This window comes from Mesitornis unicolor, unplaced genomic scaffold (genome assembly GCF_000695765.1).
Source record: "Mesitornis unicolor isolate BGI_N332 unplaced genomic scaffold, ASM69576v1 scaffold5834, whole genome shotgun sequence".
In the NCBI taxonomy this organism is placed as follows: domain Eukaryota; kingdom Metazoa; phylum Chordata; class Aves; order Mesitornithiformes; family Mesitornithidae; genus Mesitornis; species Mesitornis unicolor.
In genome coordinates, this window is record NW_010181969.1 from 87249 (window position 1) to 110062 (window position 22814).

The window sequence follows — 22814 nt, forward strand, 5'->3', positions numbered from 1 at the left end:
ACACAAAGATTTGAACTCATGTTGCTATTTTGCCTTGGTATCTCACTGGAGGCACCCAGAGCAGGGCATGAGCCGTTGAACTGGGTGCCATTACAAATGGTTCGAAACCAGGTGCAAAAGATTGGATTGGTTGAGTTGGGCAGGAATAATGAAAGCAGTTTCTGAGTTTCTCAGAATTCAGCTCTTCAAGATTGACTTTAAACAATGTAGTTATCGTTGAACTTTTCAGATCCCAATTATATAGTTCTGTAAGATATAGGTAAGATATCTATTTCTATCTTAATATTTCATAACATATTTTCCCAATGGGAGCCCTATTTTTACAAGTCTCAGCAGCTTTCCCTGTTTCAGTGAGAATTAGTTGTGGTTTTAATAAGTGATCTTTGAAACAAACAAGAGGAAATTCCTCTGAATACCATTCTTTCACTACCTACATAAAGAGAAAAATCTACCATCTCATAAACTATGCACCTGAATTAATCAGCCCAATAACTAACTACTCTTTTTTTCAGTTAGTCAGGAATAAGACTACCGCATCTGTTATTCGCACCAGAGAGAATAATCGGAAATCTTAAAAAACATAAGGTTGGGCACTACCAATACTCTGAAGTGCTCAATTCATGCCCTAACACACAGTTTTTGCAACTCCCAGCCATTTACATGTCCCAGTCATGAGAACAGTCACACTGGGCCAGGTCAAAGGCCCAGAATCCTGGCTCATGAGCCTTATTCCCAAACCCCAAAACCTTCTTTAACAGGAAAAAAGGGAAAGACGCATTGTCTGCATATCTTGGTGGATGCTAGATGAGATCAACTAGCATTTTGCAGATCAAAGTTACAGAATAAGAGGAGGGAGATATAAGATAATAAATGCTTTTGTGTTTCAGGAATTTAATGTGCTTTTCTTCAGAAATTAAACCTGAACAAAAACCCGTGATTGGTAGCAAGTGTCCAGAGCAAACCAACTATGACCGTTCTCTAGTGGAGTGACCCACAGCCAGGAGAAGCTGCTGAATCTTTGGGAAGTGCCAAGCAGTAGTCGGGAACCTTACGTGTCTTTGGAAGCCTCTGCTTGTATGGCAGCTAGAGCAACACTGTGGAGATGCTGAGCCTCTGGTGACACACAGAAATACTACATTTTATTCTCCAGCTTACATCAGTTATCAAGAAGAGCTAAAAGCTGCATTGTGGTATTTTAAAGTAAACTACAGTTATGCCACTGATTACAATAGAGTCACATCTCACTTTGTTCCTCTTTGCTTTTTGGTTTGGCTTTACTTTTCTGTTTGGTATTGGTTTTGGTTCTAATTCCACCATTTTCTATCATTTTCATTCTTTCAGCCTTTATTAGGGGACCATTAAACCACCTTTTTCATGCAGGTAGCCTGGAAAGCTCAAGAAAAAAGATTTAACTAGAAATTCTTCTGATAACTGATCTAAGACAAATGAAGTAATTGAATTTTCAGATTTCACATGAAGTGGCTTGGTTTCAAGATACAATTCTAAGTCACTCAAGTTTGCAGTTATGAGAAGCATTCCTAGGGCTGTATTCTGTATTCTCTTTTCTGATGAACGCTATCCAAGGAATACCAATGAGAGTGCTTGAAGAGTAAGGTAAGCAAAGCTGGCAGAGTCTGAGCTTTCATTTACTCCGTGTTATCTCTGTCCAAATGTTCAAAGCAATATGGGTGGTGACTAATTCACTAGTTAAATTCAAAACAGCATGTGTGTACAAAAGGCTGCCAAGATTCTCATCTATATTGCTATTTGTGAGAAGCTATGCACAGACAAAAAACAATCAACCAGTTTCTTAATTTCATTTTATATCTTTATTCCCATTGTAAGTATTAACAATCATCCAAAAGACCGTTTAAATTTGGTTTGGATACACAATAGCATTAATCACAGTTGAGATTCTTTCATTCTTTTTATTGCAGTTCTAGTATTTCATGATCTGCTTTAGTAGTTCTGTTGTTGGTGTATTTGCTGCTAGCAAAATAGATTTTTCAGTGTTTGTAGGTTATTTTAAGATTATTAAAGATAAAATAATCCATAATGCAAGTATTAACAGTACATTAAAGTTTACTATTTTCCATTTAAGATTAGTACTTCTTCTATTTAAGATTAGTACTAAGTACGTTTGCTGACCTGAAACTTGTTTTGTTATGCGTTGTCTGTTCTTTTTTCAAAATAAGTCCATACACAACCATAACATAACTTTTCATTACAGTTTTTCATTGCATTAATATTTTTAATTGGACTGAAATCCTTTTAAGAGAATGAGGTAAGTAAAACAACACTACACAGTAAAAGGTTCTGTTTAAGCAAATGATAAATTACACACAATCCAATGCTAAGACAGTATCACAATGGATAAATTAAAGTGATGGAAAACAAAGAATTTTCTAAATTCACTTGCTTATTATTACATGGGGAAAACACACCATGGATTGTATTTCAGTCTTCAAGCAAAGAAGACTCACAAAATACAGTCAAAATACAAAGAGACTTCTTCCATCATGTCTTTTAAAAGCTGTGAGACAGATTCCCTCATCAAATTCATTACTGTAAAAGTGAACTCAGAAAACTGATTTGTGAAAACTCTCCTGTTAAATTATGAATACCAATAATAAATTCTTTAGTTCCTCATTTATTTGTGTCCTCTGCATATGAACAGGCATGAATATATATATGAATAAAATATGCCTATTGTATAACCATACACAGAGCTAATATGAATGCTTATGTTGTACAATGTCAGAAAAGGACAAATTATTAATCAAAGGGGAGAGGAGAGAGAAGTGAAGCAGAAAGCAGATGATGCACAAGAACTTTGTTAGTTGTCTCAGGATGACTGAGTTCTGCGTGGAAGAAAATGTGTGCTTTGGCTATAGAGCAGTCAGCTAACAACTCTTTATTTTATCGGGTAAGGAAGGAAGTTTGAGATCAATGTCAGCTTCTAAAAGGGACTTAAAACAGAGATACGGACAGTCAGGTGAAGGGAAGGAGGAAGGGGAAGGGGATCAAGCCTGGATCATGCTACGCTGTTTTGTCTGAGCACCAGAGGGAGTGGAACATGGTAGGAGTAATGGGAGGAATGCTGGGTCCAGAGTGAAATGTGTTGAACTGACAGTGCCCTCGTTCAGGACAGAGTGAATGAGGGCTCATGGGACACTTCTGGTGGGGATACTTCTCTAAGACCTCACTCCAGTCATGGCAGTAGGTAAGACATTAACCGGGCCCTTTCAAAAGCTGCAGGAAAGCTGGAATTCCTGAGTCTGATGCACAGAGAGGGACAGGGATTTTCAGGGACTCTCCTCTTGCATTGCTCTTAGTGGTTGTGACACTTGGAGATACTCCACATAACCATTCACCCTTTTACCTTTCTGTCCCAACTTTCCACACTGGAATATCAATGTAGCCTATACTTGAACTCATAACACTCAGTTCTCTTCATTACTATTTTATACATACATATATATGATAACCAGCAAGAGATGAAAATTGTATTCTTGTAGATGAGCTAACAGAATCTTCCTATTTCTCCATTACCTACAGATTGGGTTGTGAAACCTTTTTTTTGGTCTTAACTCTTCCTTTCAGCATGCATACACACGTACTTGCATATATGTACACACACATGCAAACACACTGTAATACAGTACTCAGGGGATCTGCTTCAAAACAATGGTACGTGGTACTGGCAGAAGCATAGCACTAAGGAGCACTACAGCCAAAAAACTGGCGAAGTTGGGGTTTAGCACCTCACTGCTCCAAGGTTACCTTCATTACATGGAGGACGAGGACCAGAGCCATCAAACACTTCTTGCAATGTGCGTTTCTGTTTGTGGCAGGAAGGCTACACTGTATAATGAACTCTACATTCACTAATAGAGATAGCAGCAGTTTTTCAATAATTTCATATAAAGAAGAAGATCTGTGTTTTAGGATTATTTTATCTTAAATCAAATTTCATTCATGCAGTCCTAAAGTACAACACATGTGCACGGTTAAAGATAATTCTGCATGAATGCTTTGGTGTGCTCTGTGTGCCTTTTAAAATGATCAGCACCTTACAAAATATTTCAGTATCCTTCTCACAGTATGTACCCAGTGTACATCAGAATAATTTGTATTTCATTTTACACTTTATACATAATATCAGACTTGCATTTTAAGTATCAAAAATATGTTGTTAGAAGATCTTAATAGTAAATGTCATAAATCCAGAGTTTTAATCAAAGGGTAAAATGATTCAAGACCTTTGGTGAATGGATGATGAAAAAGAAACATTTCCAAAAGCAACACGTGATTTATGGTCTTATGCTACCAACAGCTGTCCAATCAGCTCCGGGTTTCTGTCCTTTATTAATGCCACGATAAGAGCAACAGCAGAATTTACCGTCTCCTGAATCAGCAAATGTTCCTGGGGAAATAAAAAAAAAGAGCAGGGGAAAAAATATGTTAACAGAAGTGGAAAAAGCAAATATTCAAAACTGATGTTCAAGTATGCAAAATTACCATGTGATTGTTGAAAAAAAAACCAACAAAACATTTATTTGCAATTAGAAGAAGAACATCTAAAACTTACATTTTAAGGAAACACAATTTCATAGCAGTATCCATTTTCCAATCTCTGTGATGATTTAAAAAGCCAAAGTATTTTTTAAAAAGGAATACATTTAACTGCTAGAATTAATGTCATTTATCCAAAACAGAAGCTTGGTTGTGCCATTTCTTCCTGACTGATTTTTAAAATCTAAAAGGCAGCCCAAATTTTGGGTTTGAAAACATTAGAACAAAATTGAGGATTTAATTGAGTAGCATAGTTAAAGACCTATAACTTTAAGCACCGACTGAATCCCATCTGTAGTCTACAAACTACTTAAACTCACAAAGGCATTTAAGCACTGGGACTTCAGTAGCTTAGGCTGATCTTTTGTATCAAATAACTTGAAAAAGTAGTCTGGTTTTGATAGGCGAGTATAGAAACCAACACAGGAAGAAGTAATAAAACGAGACTTTGATTTTGTGCTTCTAACTGAGCACTCCAGCTCCCATTTGAAAGAGTCCTTTGTCTAATTGCCAAGTCTTCTTAATTGTAGTAACTATAAAAGGTTGGCCAGCAACATTTTCATTTGCTCACTGGGAAAGTATCAATAGGTGTAGCCAGGCACAGACACATCCATAGGGAGAGAAACAGGAGGGAACAATTTCTGGGAAGCAGCAGAGAAAAAGAGAGGTCCACAAAACTCCAGGGAGGCTCTAGAAGAGTTTCAAATACAGAAGGGGAGCTACAAAGGCAAAGAAAGAGCTGTTCTCTGTATCCACAATGGATAAAACTGGAAGCAACAGGCTTAAGGGAACTTAGCCTGGGGTATAAGTCAGGAAAGTGTTTTACCAGTAAGGACTGGTATGCAATGGAGCAGATTTTGGGCATATCAAGGAAACTCCATCATTAGGGGGTTGTAACATGAGACCCGGATACATGTGTGTAAAATGGGATGCAGGTACAGCTTCCTGCCTCGGGCGGGCAGATGGAGCAGCTCCATTTTATATCTTTTCACCACGACTTTTCTAAGAGGCTGCATCAAGGAATAATTTGTAGATGATGTGTTTAATGCATGTGGATTAATGGAGAAAGAGGAAATGGTTCCAACAATTTATACAAAACCATATTGTTAATCATTGCTTTTTATAGAAGGAGGCTACTGCTGAGGGGGGTCTACCTGTTCAACCAGTACACAAGGAAAGCAGAGAATAGGAAGTGGGGGTTGAAGGAAAAAAATGACGGGGGAAAATTATCCCTGGAACACTCTAAAATATCTAGCATTATCGTCTATAATGCTATTAACTTTTTCCTTTATGTAAATGACAGGAAAAATGCTAGAGAGGAAATGGAGAGAATAAGAAATAGCTGTTTTATACTTGATACTTTTATCAAGTATATTACTTTTTTACTTTTTTTTTTTTACTTTTATTCCTGGAAAAATGATATTTGCATGTGACTATATTTTTATCCTAAAAATGATCAAATAAGTAAGCTGATACAATTTGTAAACCCCTAAAAGATTACACTCCTCACAAAATCACGCTATATATTCTATTATGCAGTAAAATTATTTACCAGTGGTCTAAAAAAATGCCTTGGAGTAAAAATGTTCACCACAGATGTGTTTTGCTGTTTACTGAGTGACACTTCCCATTCAGGTAAGCAAGGAGTGCAGAAGTGTACTTGGGTCCTGCTCCTCCAGTACCTTTTGTCACGCACCGAGGGTGCAAAGAGGAACCCAGAACCCACTACTCCAATTTGGAAGGGGTTTCACCCCCTCATTTCCCATGGGTATAAATTGCTGTCTAATGTACAAGGAGAGCAGAAGTCCTGTGTGTACCCACTCAGACAGCAGACACTGCAGTCGCTTTCACAATCCAGCAACACATTTTTTGACATTCAGTGGTGCCAATTTCTTTGCGACCCTCATCGTTTTTTGTTCAGTTTGTCTAAGAAGCACTTCACAAATACAGACGCTGTTTTCCAAATGGGCTCCCAGCCATATCTCAAGTTGGCTGGAGGTGTGTATTTTTTTTCCCATTTCACAAAAGAGAAAGAAAATACACCTGGCCAGGAATGCTCTTAATGTTTCTCCTAATAAATCTTTCCACATCCTCTGTTAGTTACTGGATTCAGTACACATTCCTTTGCAGTAATAAATTATTTAGATTTTGAACATAAAAGGAAGTAAGGAAAAGAAATTTAACTTTCACAGGAGAGATTAAAAGTGACACTAAGATTTCTTTAGACGGAAAAAAGCTTTTTCTAAAGCTAAACTTAAGGCTTTAGTGCTCATTTCCTTGTTCTGAAGGAAAGACATGCAAAAATTATGACTAGTATTTGTAACACAGGCAATGCGGCACGGTCATGTGGACAAAAACCTGCATGCAGAAGTGCTCCATAAACTGCACTGAAATCAACTGGTGAATTGCAATTTGTTCAAAAACAGAAACACAAAAAGTAAGAGGCACAAATTAAAACACATTTTCAAGTTTTAGTATTAATTCCCTTCTAATAATCTGATTATTAGTACTGTAACTATTCAGAAAACCTACTGGTTCCTGTCTTTCTTAGAACCAATCCATACTATGGCAGGAACAACGAACTGTCAGAGAGGATTGGCCCTTGTAAGTCTGTTTTTTGGAAATAACCAGAAGTGTACTCTTTAAGTGAATGTACATTATCTTGTTTAAGATAACAAAGGTAACAGAAAATGTATTCCTAATTTTATACAGTTACTACAGATGCTTAAATGAAATCCTGAAGCATGTACTGAAGCTTTCAACAGGCCAATCCTCTAAAGTATTTATCATCGGGGTTACTAATTGTTAGATTTACACTGTTGCTCCTTCCCGGTAACACTGTCCCGGTCTCATCTCGGGGTCACCTACTCATTGAACAGGGTCCATGACCTGGGCCTACGAGCCAGCCTCTGAGTGCAGGAGAAATCAGTGCCACAGAGGTCAAGTATGTGCTGATTTTAACTTGCTTTATTCTTACAGCCACAGTCTTACTGGAAAGAGGTAGTAAATAATAAAAAAAAACGGGACTCTTCCGGGAATTTCACAATCATTGTATATCCTGAATCTTTCTGAGAATCAAAACTTGCTCTTATGCTAGGAATCACTATTCTAGTATCGATGGTCATAGCCTGTGCATAATTTCTGACTTTTGTTGATAATTTCTAGTCTTCATTATCAAGAAAAAGAAATTTTAGCAACTGAAAGAGAACACATTGTTCAAAGCATAGGCATAACACTGACTGACACAATAGTTATATCTTAAGCATTCTTTCCTCTCCTCTGAATCCTGCTGGGAATTTATTTGATATTAGGCCATTACTGCGCACGTAAGCGGATATTTTCAATGTGCCACAATGATACTTAGCTTTTCCCTAAGTAGTTATAGGTAATTTGGATGCCAGCAGCATTTATGAAGAATACTAAAAAGAATTTAAATGACAGAATTCAACAAAAACCCAGGAAAGAAAAAGAATCTTGTGGATTTTTATTAATTTAAAGTTAAACAAATAAGTGAACACTCCAAGTCTCCCAGCTATACCCTTAAAACACCCACGTTTCTGACACTGCAATGTTATTTTTGGCAACAGCGCTGATTACAGCTGGTAGTGCCTACAGGGAGGCTTCAATAAGAATACCAGGACAAATTTCATCTACCACACCTAACTCCATTGCACATACAGGCCTCCAATCCTCTTTTATATTCAATGGCATAGCACTAAATCTTTCAAAAACCTCATTATTAGTTGCAGGAAGTCAAATAATCAAGCAGAACCAGGTCTTCACATGTCTAATTGCCTGACGTGTTTGCATATATTGTAACCACGATAAAAAACAGGATGTAAGAACAGAGCGATCAATACAAAACCTCATGTAGCCCACAAGAGCTCTTGCGCGTTATTGCCCACCCACTGCTCAGGGCTGCGAATTCCCAGCAGAGGACATACTTCGGCATGGGCTGGATGGATCAAACACGAATAGTTCTTTCCCTCATCAACGAAATCCTTAAAAAAGACTCTGACCTTTAAATAAGACTCAGAGGCAGTAACGGCTTTAAGGGATTAATGAGTGAAGTCCCACATGATACACTGGTGTGCCACGGTCCCCTCTGAACCATTGTGATATTCGCTGTCTATTCATTTCATCCCGTTGTCTTAAAGGAGTCTCTCGTAAAAAAAGAAAAACCAAAACCCCCTAACATTTCTTGGCCATTAATAAATAGAATTTTTTATTGTTTGAACAGATGATTAACTACATTTATAAGCTAAAAACAAAACTTTTACCACTTTATATTTATGTACTTTGGAAAAGAAAGTACTCAGAAACACTGCCAACCATATAAACCATAAATCCACATAACAGCACTTTGATTCTAAAATAAAATATCCACTTTGTCTGTTATTAAACAGTAAAAATATTCCAACATAACCATATTGTGTGATGGTTGTAACTCATACTCTGAATTTATTTGATGTAGAGTTACTGACTGTAGGGGTTTTCTGGTTTGCAGAAGAAGACTGGGAATAGATACAGGGGCAGACTTAAAGTGTTTGGAATATGCAATCTGTTGTTTTACAAATGTGCATTTATTTAAGAAAATGTGACGATATTTGAATATTTCCTGACATTCCCCTAACAATTAATTTCCCTGCTTCTATCTGTTTAGGATTTCTTTTACCCCCAGCTGAAACTTCACACACAAGCATTTCAATTTACATATGTACTAGTGCAGTTTAAGCATAGCTTGAAAAACATGTACTGCCACTTTTAGCACCCCCCAAGAAGGCTCTGCAGGTATTACCTCTGCTTTTTCCTGCATCCCTCCAAAAGAATTAAACAGCTGTGTTCCATGATTTGCACTCTGTTTTGCTGTAATATTATTTGACTTTCCATTTAATACAGTTTTCTAAAAGGAACAGAACTGTAATGTCAGCCCAGATTACATGGCTGACAGGAAACATGAAAACATGATTTAAAAGGCTGCTACACTTAGGGAATATTGATATTAATCCCATTACATTTGTACCAGAAATGGAGAGAGGGCCAGGGCATGGCCCTGCCCTTGCTGTCCCATTGTAGCTGGGTACACGGCACAGTTTTGGCTCCTGCCAGCAAACATGTTCCCAGACAATGGCTGGGCACAGTTCAGGAGACAGCATGGGCCAGGGACTGCTCCCAGGGGACAGTCTGAATGAGCCACCCCCTTCTGGGAAAATGAGAACTTCACCATATGGACATGAAGCATGCTGTGCCGTGTAGCCCTAGGACAAGAGAACCGTTGCTGGCCTGTGTCACTTACCAGTATAGATGTAGCCTAAGTATCTCTGGGAAGTGACAGTTGTGCCCTTCTCTCCCTGCCCAAATGTATCAAGAATACACAGAGCAATGATCAAATAATCCCTCCAAGAATAAGGCCAAACACCATGTAGCTACCACATAAACACAGCCACTTAAAAAAAAGATTAACTGCTCTGTAGACACATTCCCACCAAAACTGAGAAGGAGAGAGGGATGAAACACACCACTTGTGCTGCACTGCTCATTCTTGCCACCTTACAGAAGAAGGCTGGGGCCAGCAGAAAGCCCAACACCATGGAGCATTGCGCACTGCTCCCTTTTGCAGGGTGGGCCTGAGTGCACACCACGCACAGCACAAGGCACGAGTGGAAAAGAAAAGGGGTGAAGTAGTCTGTGTTCTGGCAAGCATCTTGCAAAAGACTACGCTGGCAGTACAAGAGGAGTTGGTGTTAATTTAAAACTCCATGGGATGCTGCAATTTATACTAAGGCTATACCAAGTGACTCCAAAACTTGCCTGATGTCATATACTGACAGCATTTTATTTACATTCAGAGAAACTGAGTAGAGAATGTAGCTCAAAAACCTTAATAACTGAAATTTTCTTCTTCAATTAATATTTTTAATTTAAAAAGATGATCTGAAGAGGGACTGAGGTTCTTCCACTACTAGAAATCAATCATATAACATAGTTTGGTGTTTCATCTCACCAGGAGTAATTCTCTGGTAGAACGAAGAAGCATTTTTTCCTACTCAAGACATGTAGTGACATGCACCTGCATGTAAAGCAACCTCCATTTCTAACAGTACAAATTGATCTGAAGTCTCCTTTCTTCTTAAAATGGTTCTACCTCTTATTTTTGAATCTATGTGCCAAGGGATCTATTGATGACTTCTCATACATAACATAAATGCAACAATTTATCTCCAGAAGATAGCTATGCAGATCATTCTAAAAGACAAGAAAACCAATTCTCTAAATGATTTTAGGTTTCAAGTAATACAGAAATAATTAAGGTAGCACTTGAGTTCAGATAGGTAGCTGGGTTCAAAATTACCCCAGCAGGTTCACAATTAAACCTCTGTATACACAGCCTTGCTTCCTTTCAGAACTAAGAAAACGCAGTCAATTCTGTATTAGTGGATAGTCCTCAAAATAGAAACAATTTAGAAATCTAGATACTTGGGATGCAATGAGAATTGAGAAAAGAGGTGTCACTGGAAGAACCAAACTGTCACTGAGCTAAATGGTGGCTTGCAGACCTCTTAGTTAATGAGCTCAGATAGATCTGAGTTAATCCCCTGCAGTTAAACGGTTGTATATCCATGCTACAGTCACAGAATCACAAAATGGTTTGGGTTGGAAGGGACCTCAAAGATCACTGAGTCCAACCCCCCTGCCATGGCCAGGGACACCTCCCACTAGACCAAGTTGTTCAAAGCCCTGTCCAATCTGGCTTTGAACACTTCCAGGGAGGGGGCATCTACATCCAAGTCAACCCAAACTCAGATATATTGTGCATAAATATGTGATACTGCACTGTTACATCTCTCTCCAGTACCATTTCTCAACCATGCCTCTTATAGTTTGAAATAAGAAAATGGAGAGCCATCAGCATCTAGTATGTACAGGAGACAAAATTCTCCTAAATTAGCACTTTTAGAACAGCTCCAGTATCTAAAGTTTCATCAACAAGTAGGTGACCAGGGTTCAGTTCCCTTCTTTGTGTGAGGTGGTTAATCCACTCCCAGCTCACTGTTTTGTTTTGCTTTGTTTTGTTTTTTTTTTCTAATTTAGGTTAAAATTCCTGTGGAGGAATATCCACTCTACATACAGTCACTGTATCACAACAGAAGGGTGACATGACTGCAGCCTAGACACTAGTCCAGATGCCTGTGGAGCAAGTGAAAGCTTTGTTGTAGCTTCTGCCCCAAAAGTTTGTTCTTTTGATGTAAAATGGACAAACTGGAACAGACATGAGCTTGGTGCCAATGCCTGTGTCATCTGCAGATCTAGGCTTTGAATTTCCTTGTTCTTATCCTCTCAGTCTTTTTTTTTGTTTCCTGTAAGAAAAATTGTTAGCGTGATCATACCAAACAATCAATAAAAATTCTTGGATCAAAAAATTGTCTGAAGAGTTTGTTATAAAGAGCATTTTCAGTGCATTCAGGCATTGCAGCTTAAGCAAGAGTTTTCATTCAGCACTTACCTGATCTGATCTAAGCTCTTGGCAAGAGGGAGTATTCCAGTATTGACAGCACAACTGTCTGTCATCCAATATTCCCTCTAAGTTGTTCAAAAAGCTACCTAATACTTGAGCTAGCAGCCAATTCTGCCACCTGTATAGGACTGGTACAAAAATACTGGGAGAAATAAGCCACTTAACAGATGTGGTTGTATGCAAAATTATATTATGTGTTTGAGGTTTCTTAGAGGTGGTCTCTTAATACGCTATATTACCAAATCAGACTATAATATGAAATGTGTTCACATTAATGTATGTTACTCTACTACCTACAGGCCATATGAGATATCACTCTGGTAACCTTGTAAAACACACCATAAGGGTTTTTAAAGGAAAGGAAAGAATGTTTCTTACTCTCAATATAGGAAAAGAGAAAAGCTCCCGAGGCACAGGAGATTTGCTTTCTCCTCTGAGAACCAGCACTTCAAGCTGCTGAAAATCTAACATTGGACTGAAGTTGAGTGAAGCTGTGGCAAGTCTTTCCTCTGGTTTCAGGAAGTTTTGGATCAATCTGATAAAATTAAATTCACATGAGAGTGAGATCCAAGCCTTCCACACAGAGGCAGCATTTCCCTCGGTGTGTACGTGTGGTGGATCCTCTGCTGCCTGTTCCACTGTGAGAGTCTATAAATACTCTGATGGGCTGTGGTGTTAAATTTTGCAGGCAGCCAGGAATACATAGTAGACCCACCACACACACACACACACACACACATAGAAAAAAACCTGGGTTAAGTAGTGCAGGTCTCCTGCAAAACATAACACCCCAATCATGCAAATCACTTGCAGGCTGTTGAGTACACCAGGCACAAAGCGAAGATCGAGCAGCTACGGATCACGTATGAGTGCATTCGACACATGGGGTTAGTAGTGGAGCAAAAGAAGTTCAGTAGAGTTTAGCTGCTTTCCTCCTATTATAAGCTGAGAACTTTCAAGCTCAGTTTCACTTGATGTCTGGTGTTTTAGCCCTAGTCAGCAGTGAGTAGGAGGGCAAAAACATGTACACAGAAAAGATGGAGAGAAGTGGTAGGGAAACAAGCTAGGAGAAAGGGGAAAAGAAGAAATGAGAGAGGTGAAAAATTAAGTACACAACTGTCCCAGTCCTGAAAATATAAGAAGACCTGCCATTGCTAAAGATCAGGAGAGGTTACTATCAATGCCAGAGGCTCTATCTCATAGGCAAACTGTGTCATACACTGCATGTCTAAAAAACACCACCAGAAAAAAAATCTCCAAAGAACTACATAGGATGTTTCTACCCATTGAGATCTGAGGTTATTGATGTAATCGTAAAATTACAAGTAAGTATCACATATCTGAATGTTTCTCTTTACTTTTAGAGGCCTATGACATTGTTACTTAGGATCTGACAAAACCTACCTCATGGGAAGCAGCTATTCTTCATACAAACTTCTCGCAAGAGCAACAAATATTTTTGTGGTAAAATTTAACACAGTATATTTTGATATTAGAGGATTTTCCTTTCTGTATCACAAATTATTGACAATATAGATTAGTCGTTGCACTGTCGAAGAAAAAAAATGAACACAGTAGCTTGCAAACATCTAAGGGGGCAATAGGCAGTACATGACATGAAACGCTCTAGTTATTACAGGTTACAGAATTTTGCATACAAATGTGCAGGAGCAGTTCTGTATAATTTGTGACTTATAATTTGTGATTGTGACCATCAGTGTTATACAGAAAGACTAGGCAATTGATTTAGTGACTGCAATGAAGTAGGAAGGTCTTGGGACAGAATGAGTGATGCATTTGCATCTCCTGGGGGATGCTGAAAATCAGTGCAGAGGAAACATAAGCACTTTTCCCATTCTCCTTTTTCCAAAGCAAACATTTCTTCCCTCTTCGAGGTACTAATTTCATATGGAAGATTAGGCATAGTAGACAACCAGCACTCCAAAAAAAAGAAGAGGAATGCTTGCATCCATTTCAATGTAAATGTTCTGTTCAGTCATTAAAATCTTCATTGTACGACTCCTACAGACTGTGAATAATCTGAAATACGAGCACATGGCTGCAGTAACTAATTGATTGAAAACATTCTTCTTGATTACAGATAATTTATGTGAGCTGGTTCAGAGGAAAAACTGTATAGCCTACTAAAAAACAAAATTAAAACTTCTCCTTTGGGGAAAGAAGTAAACAAAACCCAAGACATTCTGAGGGGCAAATTATGTGTACACATGTGCTGGGCTATTGTTCACATCCCAGTTTTGTGACTTCCAAACTTTTAGGATGATAATATCAGCTCAGTGGGGTAAAGGCCACATTCCAATCTTGGTTACAGAAATACAAACCAATGTAGCTACAGTATTATGAGCCCAGTTACTTTGCAGTTGCAGTTTGAAAGTCAACTTTAAACTCTGCATTTTGCTACAGAAGACTTAATATGTAACTGTTCTTAAACTGCTCTCCCAAAATTTCAAAAGCAGCTTTGAAGTAAGCTAAATGCCAGTGTTTTGGGCAGTGAGACACAGTAAGAGGGAGTGGCTGTCCAGGAGCTTGATGTTAGCATTTGCTATCACAGATTTCCCTGATTTGATACTCTTCTAGCTACTTGCTTGCAAGTGGATCTTGAGTTGCATCATGTCATAATTCTGTGAGGAGGGACTGATTGCAGAATAAATCATAGAAACTTCACATTGAAGTTAAACACTGAAATTTGAAAACAACCTTGAATCACACTAACATTTAACACTGAATGTCCATCTTTCATTTCATCACTCAAATTCTACTTCTTTGATCACAGTTGTGTGGTGTTTAGGCATAATTTATGTCCCATCTCCAACTTCTTTCCTGTCTACAGCTGAGGGTCTACAGCCCACTGGAAGGCAGAAAAATAAATTCCTCATAAATCAAAAATTTCATGTAAGCTAGTCTACTTTCCCTCAAAAAATAAAAATACCAGACTGATGAAGAAGTGTCCAGAAATGAGACAAAAAGTTACAAGGACTTGAGGTGACATCTCTCCTTGGAGAGTATGAGGAGAAGATCAGCAGGAGAAAAACAAGTTACAACACAAATTATTAAGAAAAAATCATTCCCTTTGTCTCTCTCACCAATATGACGTCTTAATACATTAATTTTGCAGTAATTCTGATTGTCCTCAACAACCCTTTGTACAAAACACAGACTTGTTCCCTGCTCCAGAGCAGTCTTCACACAGTGAATGAAATAAGCAGGAAAGGAACCTGCATTTCTTGCGAGCTCTGCAAGCAAAGGAGCTCTCAACACACTCATGTACTCTCAAATACTCTCAAAACTGCTGTGAATGGAGAAAGTGTATTTGCCTCTACTGTTTTCTTTCAGGAATGTTGCCCATACAGTGTTCACTTACACAGTTAAGACTGGACAGTTTATCTGAGCAGCATTCTAGGACATGAGCTGAATGAAACCATATCCAGTATGCACAAAGAAATAATAAGAATTTCTAAAAACGTTGATCCAAACTCTCAATTCCTCTATTCTCTATTTCTTTGTCCTCCTTACTTCATAGCCTAAAGCCAGTGTAAACAGAGCACTTGCCCATGTTAAAGTTTTCAGCTAAGCAATGGAGGAAGCATTTATACTTTGAATAATTAATTCTACAGGAAAGAGGGTCCTTGAAATCTGGTGTGAGCAGAGGTGCTGGGTTCAGAAAGCAGCAGCAAACTACTCATGTCCAGTCCAACACATGGGGCAGAGAAAAATCATAAACACACCAGAAAACCACTGTGGCAAAGTGTTCTCTTGTCACCGAGTGGCTGAGAGCTAAAACACAGCAACAGATAAAGCAGTTAGTATAGTTCCTCAGGGTTCACCAGTAAATCCTCATCCTTAAACTCAAAATGTATAATCCTTACAATTTTAAGGGAACAGATGTGCTTGCTTTTAGATTCTAATTTTCTTTTAGCCTATGAGAGTCCAGTTACACCACAAAGATAGAGCTCACAGATGTTCTCTTACATAAAAATCAGGGTTTGCCAGGATGGGCTTCTCTTTCCTTCTGCCAGCGAACAGCAGCCCAAACCATGGCACACAATAGCTTGTCTACGTACAAACAAAGGCACTCAGAATGAAAACACATCCAAATGATAAAAATCTCATAAAATAAAAAAAAAAAGGTTTTGTGCTTGCAGAAAAATAGCTATTTCAAAATTTTAAAAAGAAATAGAAAGAAGTAGAATAAAAAGTGAAAAGAAAAAGCATAAAGAAATAAAGGAACAAGTTTTGCTTTAGCAGATGGATTAACTGTACTCCATAATTAAGATGTTTTATTAAAAACAAAACAGATGAAATATTTTGTTAGCTATGAACACATCTCTTTTTATGAGATTAGCATTCAAGGTTAAGCTTATCCTTCAGCTATGTTGTATCTTGAGTTGCGTAACAGACGAGTCTAGGTTTTACAGCCTTCAGTACTTTCAATTAAATTGCTACCAAAGTTTCCTTTCAAAACCCCTTAAACCCATCTTGTGCCTACTTGCAACTTTAAAAATCTCTGTGACTGTCTGCAAAGATAAGCTCGGTTCTCCCTACTATCTTCTCATAATAAGCATTTGATTAAGAAACTATTTATGACAGTTTCCAAAGGCATGACTAAACACGATGTGCAAGTTTACCACTTACTCCTCACTTTTATTTCAGTTAGCTTTGGATGACCCAGATTTTAATCAGCTGTGAACAAGTGACCAGCACTATTTTCATGGAGATGGGCACGAGTCTTTTTTGTATGAATGAAGACTGCCATTCTTCCAAGACAGTAAGGTGAAAGAGATGACACTTGTATCTTGTAGGCTGCCTGCTTGTGGAGTGTTTTTGGTTTTCATCTTCCTCTATAAAGGCTGAATAGTCAGTTAAAAATTGTTACTGCCAATATTTAGAAGTGATGCAAGAATCATTATATATTGGATATTAAGTAAACACCTGTATAATTCACTTGCAGGATCTCTGAAGTATTTTAAAATGTCAACTGGTAGTAATATTTAAAATAAACTCAAGAATAATGTAGAGGTCTTAACAGAATTGTTGGATCATTTTCTGAATATAACTGTCAAAAATGAAAGCAAGCAGAATACTAAGTAAATTTCAATCTCATAGCAATTTTAACAGCAGTTAATCATTACAGATCCTGGACATAAGACTACAGAAGAATTTTAAATTGATTTTTAAAAGTAATTACTTTTTTATAAAAACTGAATTGTTATTACAACATTTCTGTTTAAGGCAAACATAATCACTTAATTTTGTTGGCTCTTGATACCCATAGCTACCGAGGAAATAACTCCCATGAAAAGGCACAGTAACTCAAATGAGAACACTGGATGGCACAGATGTGAATCAGAGCACCCACTGTGTGAGCCCAGCTGTTGCAGCCTGTAGAGCTCTTATGTCATGGATTTGTCTGGTTAAAAAGGAAGGGAATGCAGCTCTGTTTAAGCCTATCCAAAGTTAAAAATTAGTTCAGCTGCTCAAATAAGTTAGGTGCTAGTTAAGAACAAACCTCCTGGTGCTTCAACTAGAAAGCAAAACTTTTACTCTTTCTCTGACTTCTACTCACTGTTTTTTTTTCCTTCCATCTTCAGTATTTGCTTCCAAGTTCACAGCTGCATTTGGAACTGCATGTATCTTTTTACATGAGCACTGTTTTCACATTGTTCATCTCCTCAGCCTGTATTGATTAGATGAATGTGTGGTTTGGCTTTCCACGGACATGCTTTGAAAGTTTCCTCTGGACAAAAGAAGTATCTGAAACTCCGCTTCCACTGACTCTTCTCTTGACTCAATATCTCCTTTGTCTTCACAAACTGTATTCCCTTGTGCCTGCTCTTGGCCTCCACTCTTACCCTGTGCGCTCTACTTCCATAAATCTGTTGTCTGTTCAGTCAGCAGAACAGCGTCTACAGCACCATGTACACACCACAGCCTCCTCTCTTAGCACTCCTCGTTGTCCTCAGCCCCAGTGTCTCCTTCACATTAACTACTGAGATTAACTTTCTACCATTCTCTTGAAGCTTGCGCATTAGGAACTTTTGCATCAACTTTTGCTGCTGAATACACTTTTAAACGCACAGTAAGATTCTGTTCTCCCAGTCAAACAAATCTACAAAGAAATAAGAGTCACACATTCCCTTCCAGGCCCATTAACAAAACCCAGCCTGTCTTGTGCTTGAGACTGTCGATTGACCTGCTCTAGTCCAAAGATGGACTTAAAAACCACCAAAAAGTCTTAAAAAAGACTTAAAAATCCTGATTCTCTCGGTTACTGCTTTCTGATTATTTCCTACTGGTTTCCACACATCCTCTCCTTTAACCAGATCGGACACTAGCAGAAAGGATTTCCTGAATTGTTTAACCTAACCTTCATCTGAAAAAAAGATTGTCTTCATGCCTCAGTTATGACTAGTATTCTTTTAACACTGATGTTATAGCACATAGTTACATAAACTGCATATTACAATACAAACCTGTACCAGAAATAAAACTTCCTGTCTTCCACTCACTTTATATTCAACATATATTTATGAATATATTGGACAATATAAGCAAACAGTTCAGTATATCCCAAGAACCTAACACCTACACTTTCAAGACACAGACCTTGCTTTTATATAGAGATTAATTAGGTTCAAACCCACTGGGGAAATCTTTCATAGTAGTAATCTATATACAACACACCAAGTGTATTATTCTGACTGATATTAGAATATCTGACTTATTTTTCCTTTTTTTTTTCTCTCAAATGTTTTCAAGACAATTTTTAGGATTCTACTGGTAGAATGGAAATTTGAAGTGGTAATCTTAATTTTTGTGTATTTGTTTATGATCAATCTCAAAGCCTTATGAATATATACTGGAATTAATTTGTTCAGACAAACTCAAAAGAAAAAATATGGTTGTACAAGATGTTAATAAATATCAGTTAGGGGCACTAATCTTGCAATGACATTTAACATCATTAATCAAGAAGTTTTGTCTCTCTCAAATTCAACCCAAATATCAGAAATAACATATTTAAAATGCAGAGCTACTTCTAAACTAAAATATAATTAGGCAAAAATAATCTTACCCAAAACATTTCTAGATTCACTCTATGTTATTAGGATGCATTTAGGGAAATAATGAATTTAAAGAGCTTTGTATAGGAATCCTTGTTTCTGCAGCTATCAGGAGACTGAGTAAATACATGCAGCAACCAAATTCATATTCTGCAGTCACTAATACCAGAAGTTGTAAAGTCAATGGCAGCAATCCTTTACTGTGCTTAACTGATAACGTTCTGAGAAAGCTGTCATGGACCCTACTATTTTCTGTGTCATGGAGTTGGCCACTATGTTACTTTCTGCTGTGACTTTAGTATGTGTATAAAGGAACCAATATTGTATTTACACAATAGATAATACATAAACTGTAATAAGTTATGACAGGCATTGTATTTTGAGACAATTATAATTTGCCTCTAGTAGTTTCATAAGGCATGAGACTAAATACCTATTGAGTTTTACCACCCAAGAAGTACTGTTTTGGACTGGAATGCCTGGATTGTATTACTGATATAAAATAGGAAAACGTCAAAATAAGGAAAACAGACTACATATTGATTTGTGAATGATCTCATTGAACACCAGCTCCAGAACATTAATTTTATCAAGACCCTGAAGCTATTTGTAATGGCAATTGCTATCAGTTCATTTTCAATTTCTTAACCTCTTAGGCAGAGAAAAACACAGTTCAGATTAAAAGAACTAGGAAAGATTCTCATAAACAGCATTACAAAGCAAAAGTACTGTATGACTGTGAGATTCTGCCAGCATCTACGGTTTATAGATCATGCACTAATATAATCTGATTTGTTAATTTAGAATCTGAAAATAACATTTAAAAAATCCAAATTCACAAAACACTGCTAATTCATGACCAAAGGGTCAAAATTCAAGAAGCATGTTCACATGTGTTCATTAAAAAAACATTCATGCATCCTTGTATCTAACAAAGACTTTAGGTAATTAAAACTGCTGCGTAATTTGCAACTGCAGTTACAGTTTGCTACTTCTGAAATATTCTAAAGTTTATTTTGGAATCAGTTCCTTCTTTTGCAGGGACTGAAAAAAACACAAAAAGCATCGCAAGTCGCTTCACCCAGGGAAGCTGTGGATGCCCCCTCCCTAAAAGTCTTCAAGGCCAGGTTGGACAGGGCTTTGAGCAACCCGGTCTGGTGGGAGGTGTCCCTGCCCCTGGCAAGGGGATTGGACTGGATGATCTTTGAGGTCCCTTCCAACCTAAACAATTCTAGGATTCTATGACACCAAAACAGATTATTTAGTTACTGCCCAGGTTGTCAGTTCAACCTTCTTAGAGACACATATCCAAGACTCAACATCAACAGAACAGGAAGACTTTTGGATCAAACTACCAGCAAAGACTGTTGGCAAGAACAAACTCCACCAACCTCACAGTAGGTAGATACATACTCTCTGAAGTCACACATACCAAAGGTTGCAGTCACATACTTCAGGTGCAATAACTGAGGACAGCTTTTGGCAAGTGCATTGCAAAGCTCTGATGGCATCCCACAAACAGCAGCATTCTTGGAAAAGTATAAATATTTCTGATATGAATTGCTCGTTTGTCACAAACATGTCCATACTGTACTTAAGCTAGGATCCTAAACCTTTTATTGGCTTTAAGACACAAAGCATTATTGATAAGTATCTGTACCTCAAAAACATTTTAAATTCGTCTTGATAAAACATGTAAAATGCATACTGTTGTTTCTACTATAAACGATTTCTACTTGCACCTTCAAATGCTAGATCATGAAAAGGAGACATCAGCATGAACGATGTTGTGTTCATTATGTTCACCAGTTCTGCTACTTGTCTACTCTCTTCACACCTTTCTGACACTATGCTCCCTTGATGCTCTTGTTTAGAAGCACCAAACTGCTAAAAAGCAGAAATGCTAAACATAAAATTTGCTAAATCTCTAGATACTTTTTCTAAGCTGTCTGACTCACTCTACTTCAGCATTACATGCAAAAAAAAATGGATAACTAAATCAGGAAGCATGTTTCCCATAGACTCCTTTTACAGTTATAAATTAACCTCTCCGTCCCTACAAAGTGGTTCAGGAGCCCAATGCCTACAACTTGTTTAGATATTGTAGCTGGATGTTCTAATCAAATGACTGTAATATGGAAAGAAATTATAAGCTTGGTTTTGTGGTTTTTTTCAGATTCCATACAGAACTTTCCATTTGTTACAAAATGCTGTTTAGCTGAGAAAAATTCTTGTGTGGGAGAGGGGTGTTTTAAAAAATCTATTCTAAAGGCAAACATAATCTGATATATATATAAGCAGCAAAACACTAAACCAAGTCCCACAGATTCTTATTTTTAATAAGAACTGCACTTGATCTGTCTGTGGTAATAAATATAACTTAAGAAATTATTACTAGAATAGTCACTGAAAATAAAATCAATATATTGCAAAAAGTGTTGTGCCATTAGAAAACTAGATGTAATTCTGTGCCAGCATTAGTCATCTCCCATGCACAGAAAATTACAACAGAACTTGAGAGATTTAAATTGCTATAAATGATTCCTAAGAGGGTTGGTTTGTGGTTTTTTTAATTTTACTTCTGAGAAGTTGTAATAGCTCCACACTAAAATAAGTTTGTATTTTCTGCCTGCCTTTGTCTTGCAGGTTTGTTTTCAATTTCCCATTTACTTAGTGTCTAGGTAAAAGTACTACAGGTTAAGTAACAGATATTTTCTTAAAAACCTGAGATGGATTACTTGTCTTCAGTATTTTTCTTTGTTTGTTTAAAAGCTTTGTATACTATGCAAACGTAGGAAAATTTGCATGTTAGGCTACCTGGTTCCAAAGGTATTTCAGTGTAGCAAAGAAAGTTCTGCAACAAAAAGTGATAAATTCAGATATACAGTGGCTTAGTATATCAAAAAGTGATATTTTGAGGAAATTTTATATCTTTACAATTTATTCTATTGTGTTATTTTCAAAACTTCCATAGATTATCAATGTGTAGAAAAACTATCAATTGAAAATCCAGGACTGAGTATTTATACCTAGTAAGAATTAAGCAGAATTTGAAACACCCCAATGGTAGGAGAGAGATAAATTAAGAATCTTCAAACTGGAAAGTTTCCTTTCCGTTTGTTCTTGTGGTCAGTAACAGGGGTGGAACTGCACATTAGAAGTCTCTTGTTTGCACTACTTACTACACCAAGCCCCCAAGGTGAAGTAAATCAATTAAACATGAACTTCTAAGAGTTCTAACAACTAACTGAGCATAATTGAGATGAAAAGAGAAGTTTCAGCAATAGTCAACATAATCTTAATCTCATCTCCATTTGTTAAATGCACAGATTCAGTAAGTGGAGGACAGTGCATATCAGGAAAATGAAACATGCCTGCCAGACACTGTCTCTTAATTCATTGGCAAGTATGCAGCAGAACAACAGATGAATGACACGTACTGTATGTGGTTCACAGATATTCCCACTTCACTTAAAAGTCCATTTTAACAAATGAACAAAAGAGCCCCAGAAATGTCAGCTGCATTATCTGTAACTGCATGAGTTTACTGAGTCTAAGCCCAAGCCATACCTATCACACCCACACACTTAGGCAAAGACAACTGCTAATGAAGAAATATTTTCTTGTTCGATCTACTCAAT

The 22814-nt window shown here is 37.4% G+C and overlaps 1 protein-coding gene across 1 annotated transcript in view; it reads right to left on the bottom strand.

The window, feature by feature from the left end:
- Positions 1-4321: 4321 nt before the first annotated feature.
- Positions 4322-22814, bottom strand: part of LOC104539921 (isoprenoid synthase domain-containing protein-like) — a gene marked incomplete at its 5' end in the record, with an annotated part of 59995 nt that continues 41502 nt past the window's right edge. The window contains one exon of the mRNA XM_010183597.1: positions 4322-4426. Within this exon, the coding sequence (XP_010181899.1) occupies positions 4322-4426 (105 nt within the window). The remainder of the gene's footprint in view (positions 4427-22814) is intronic.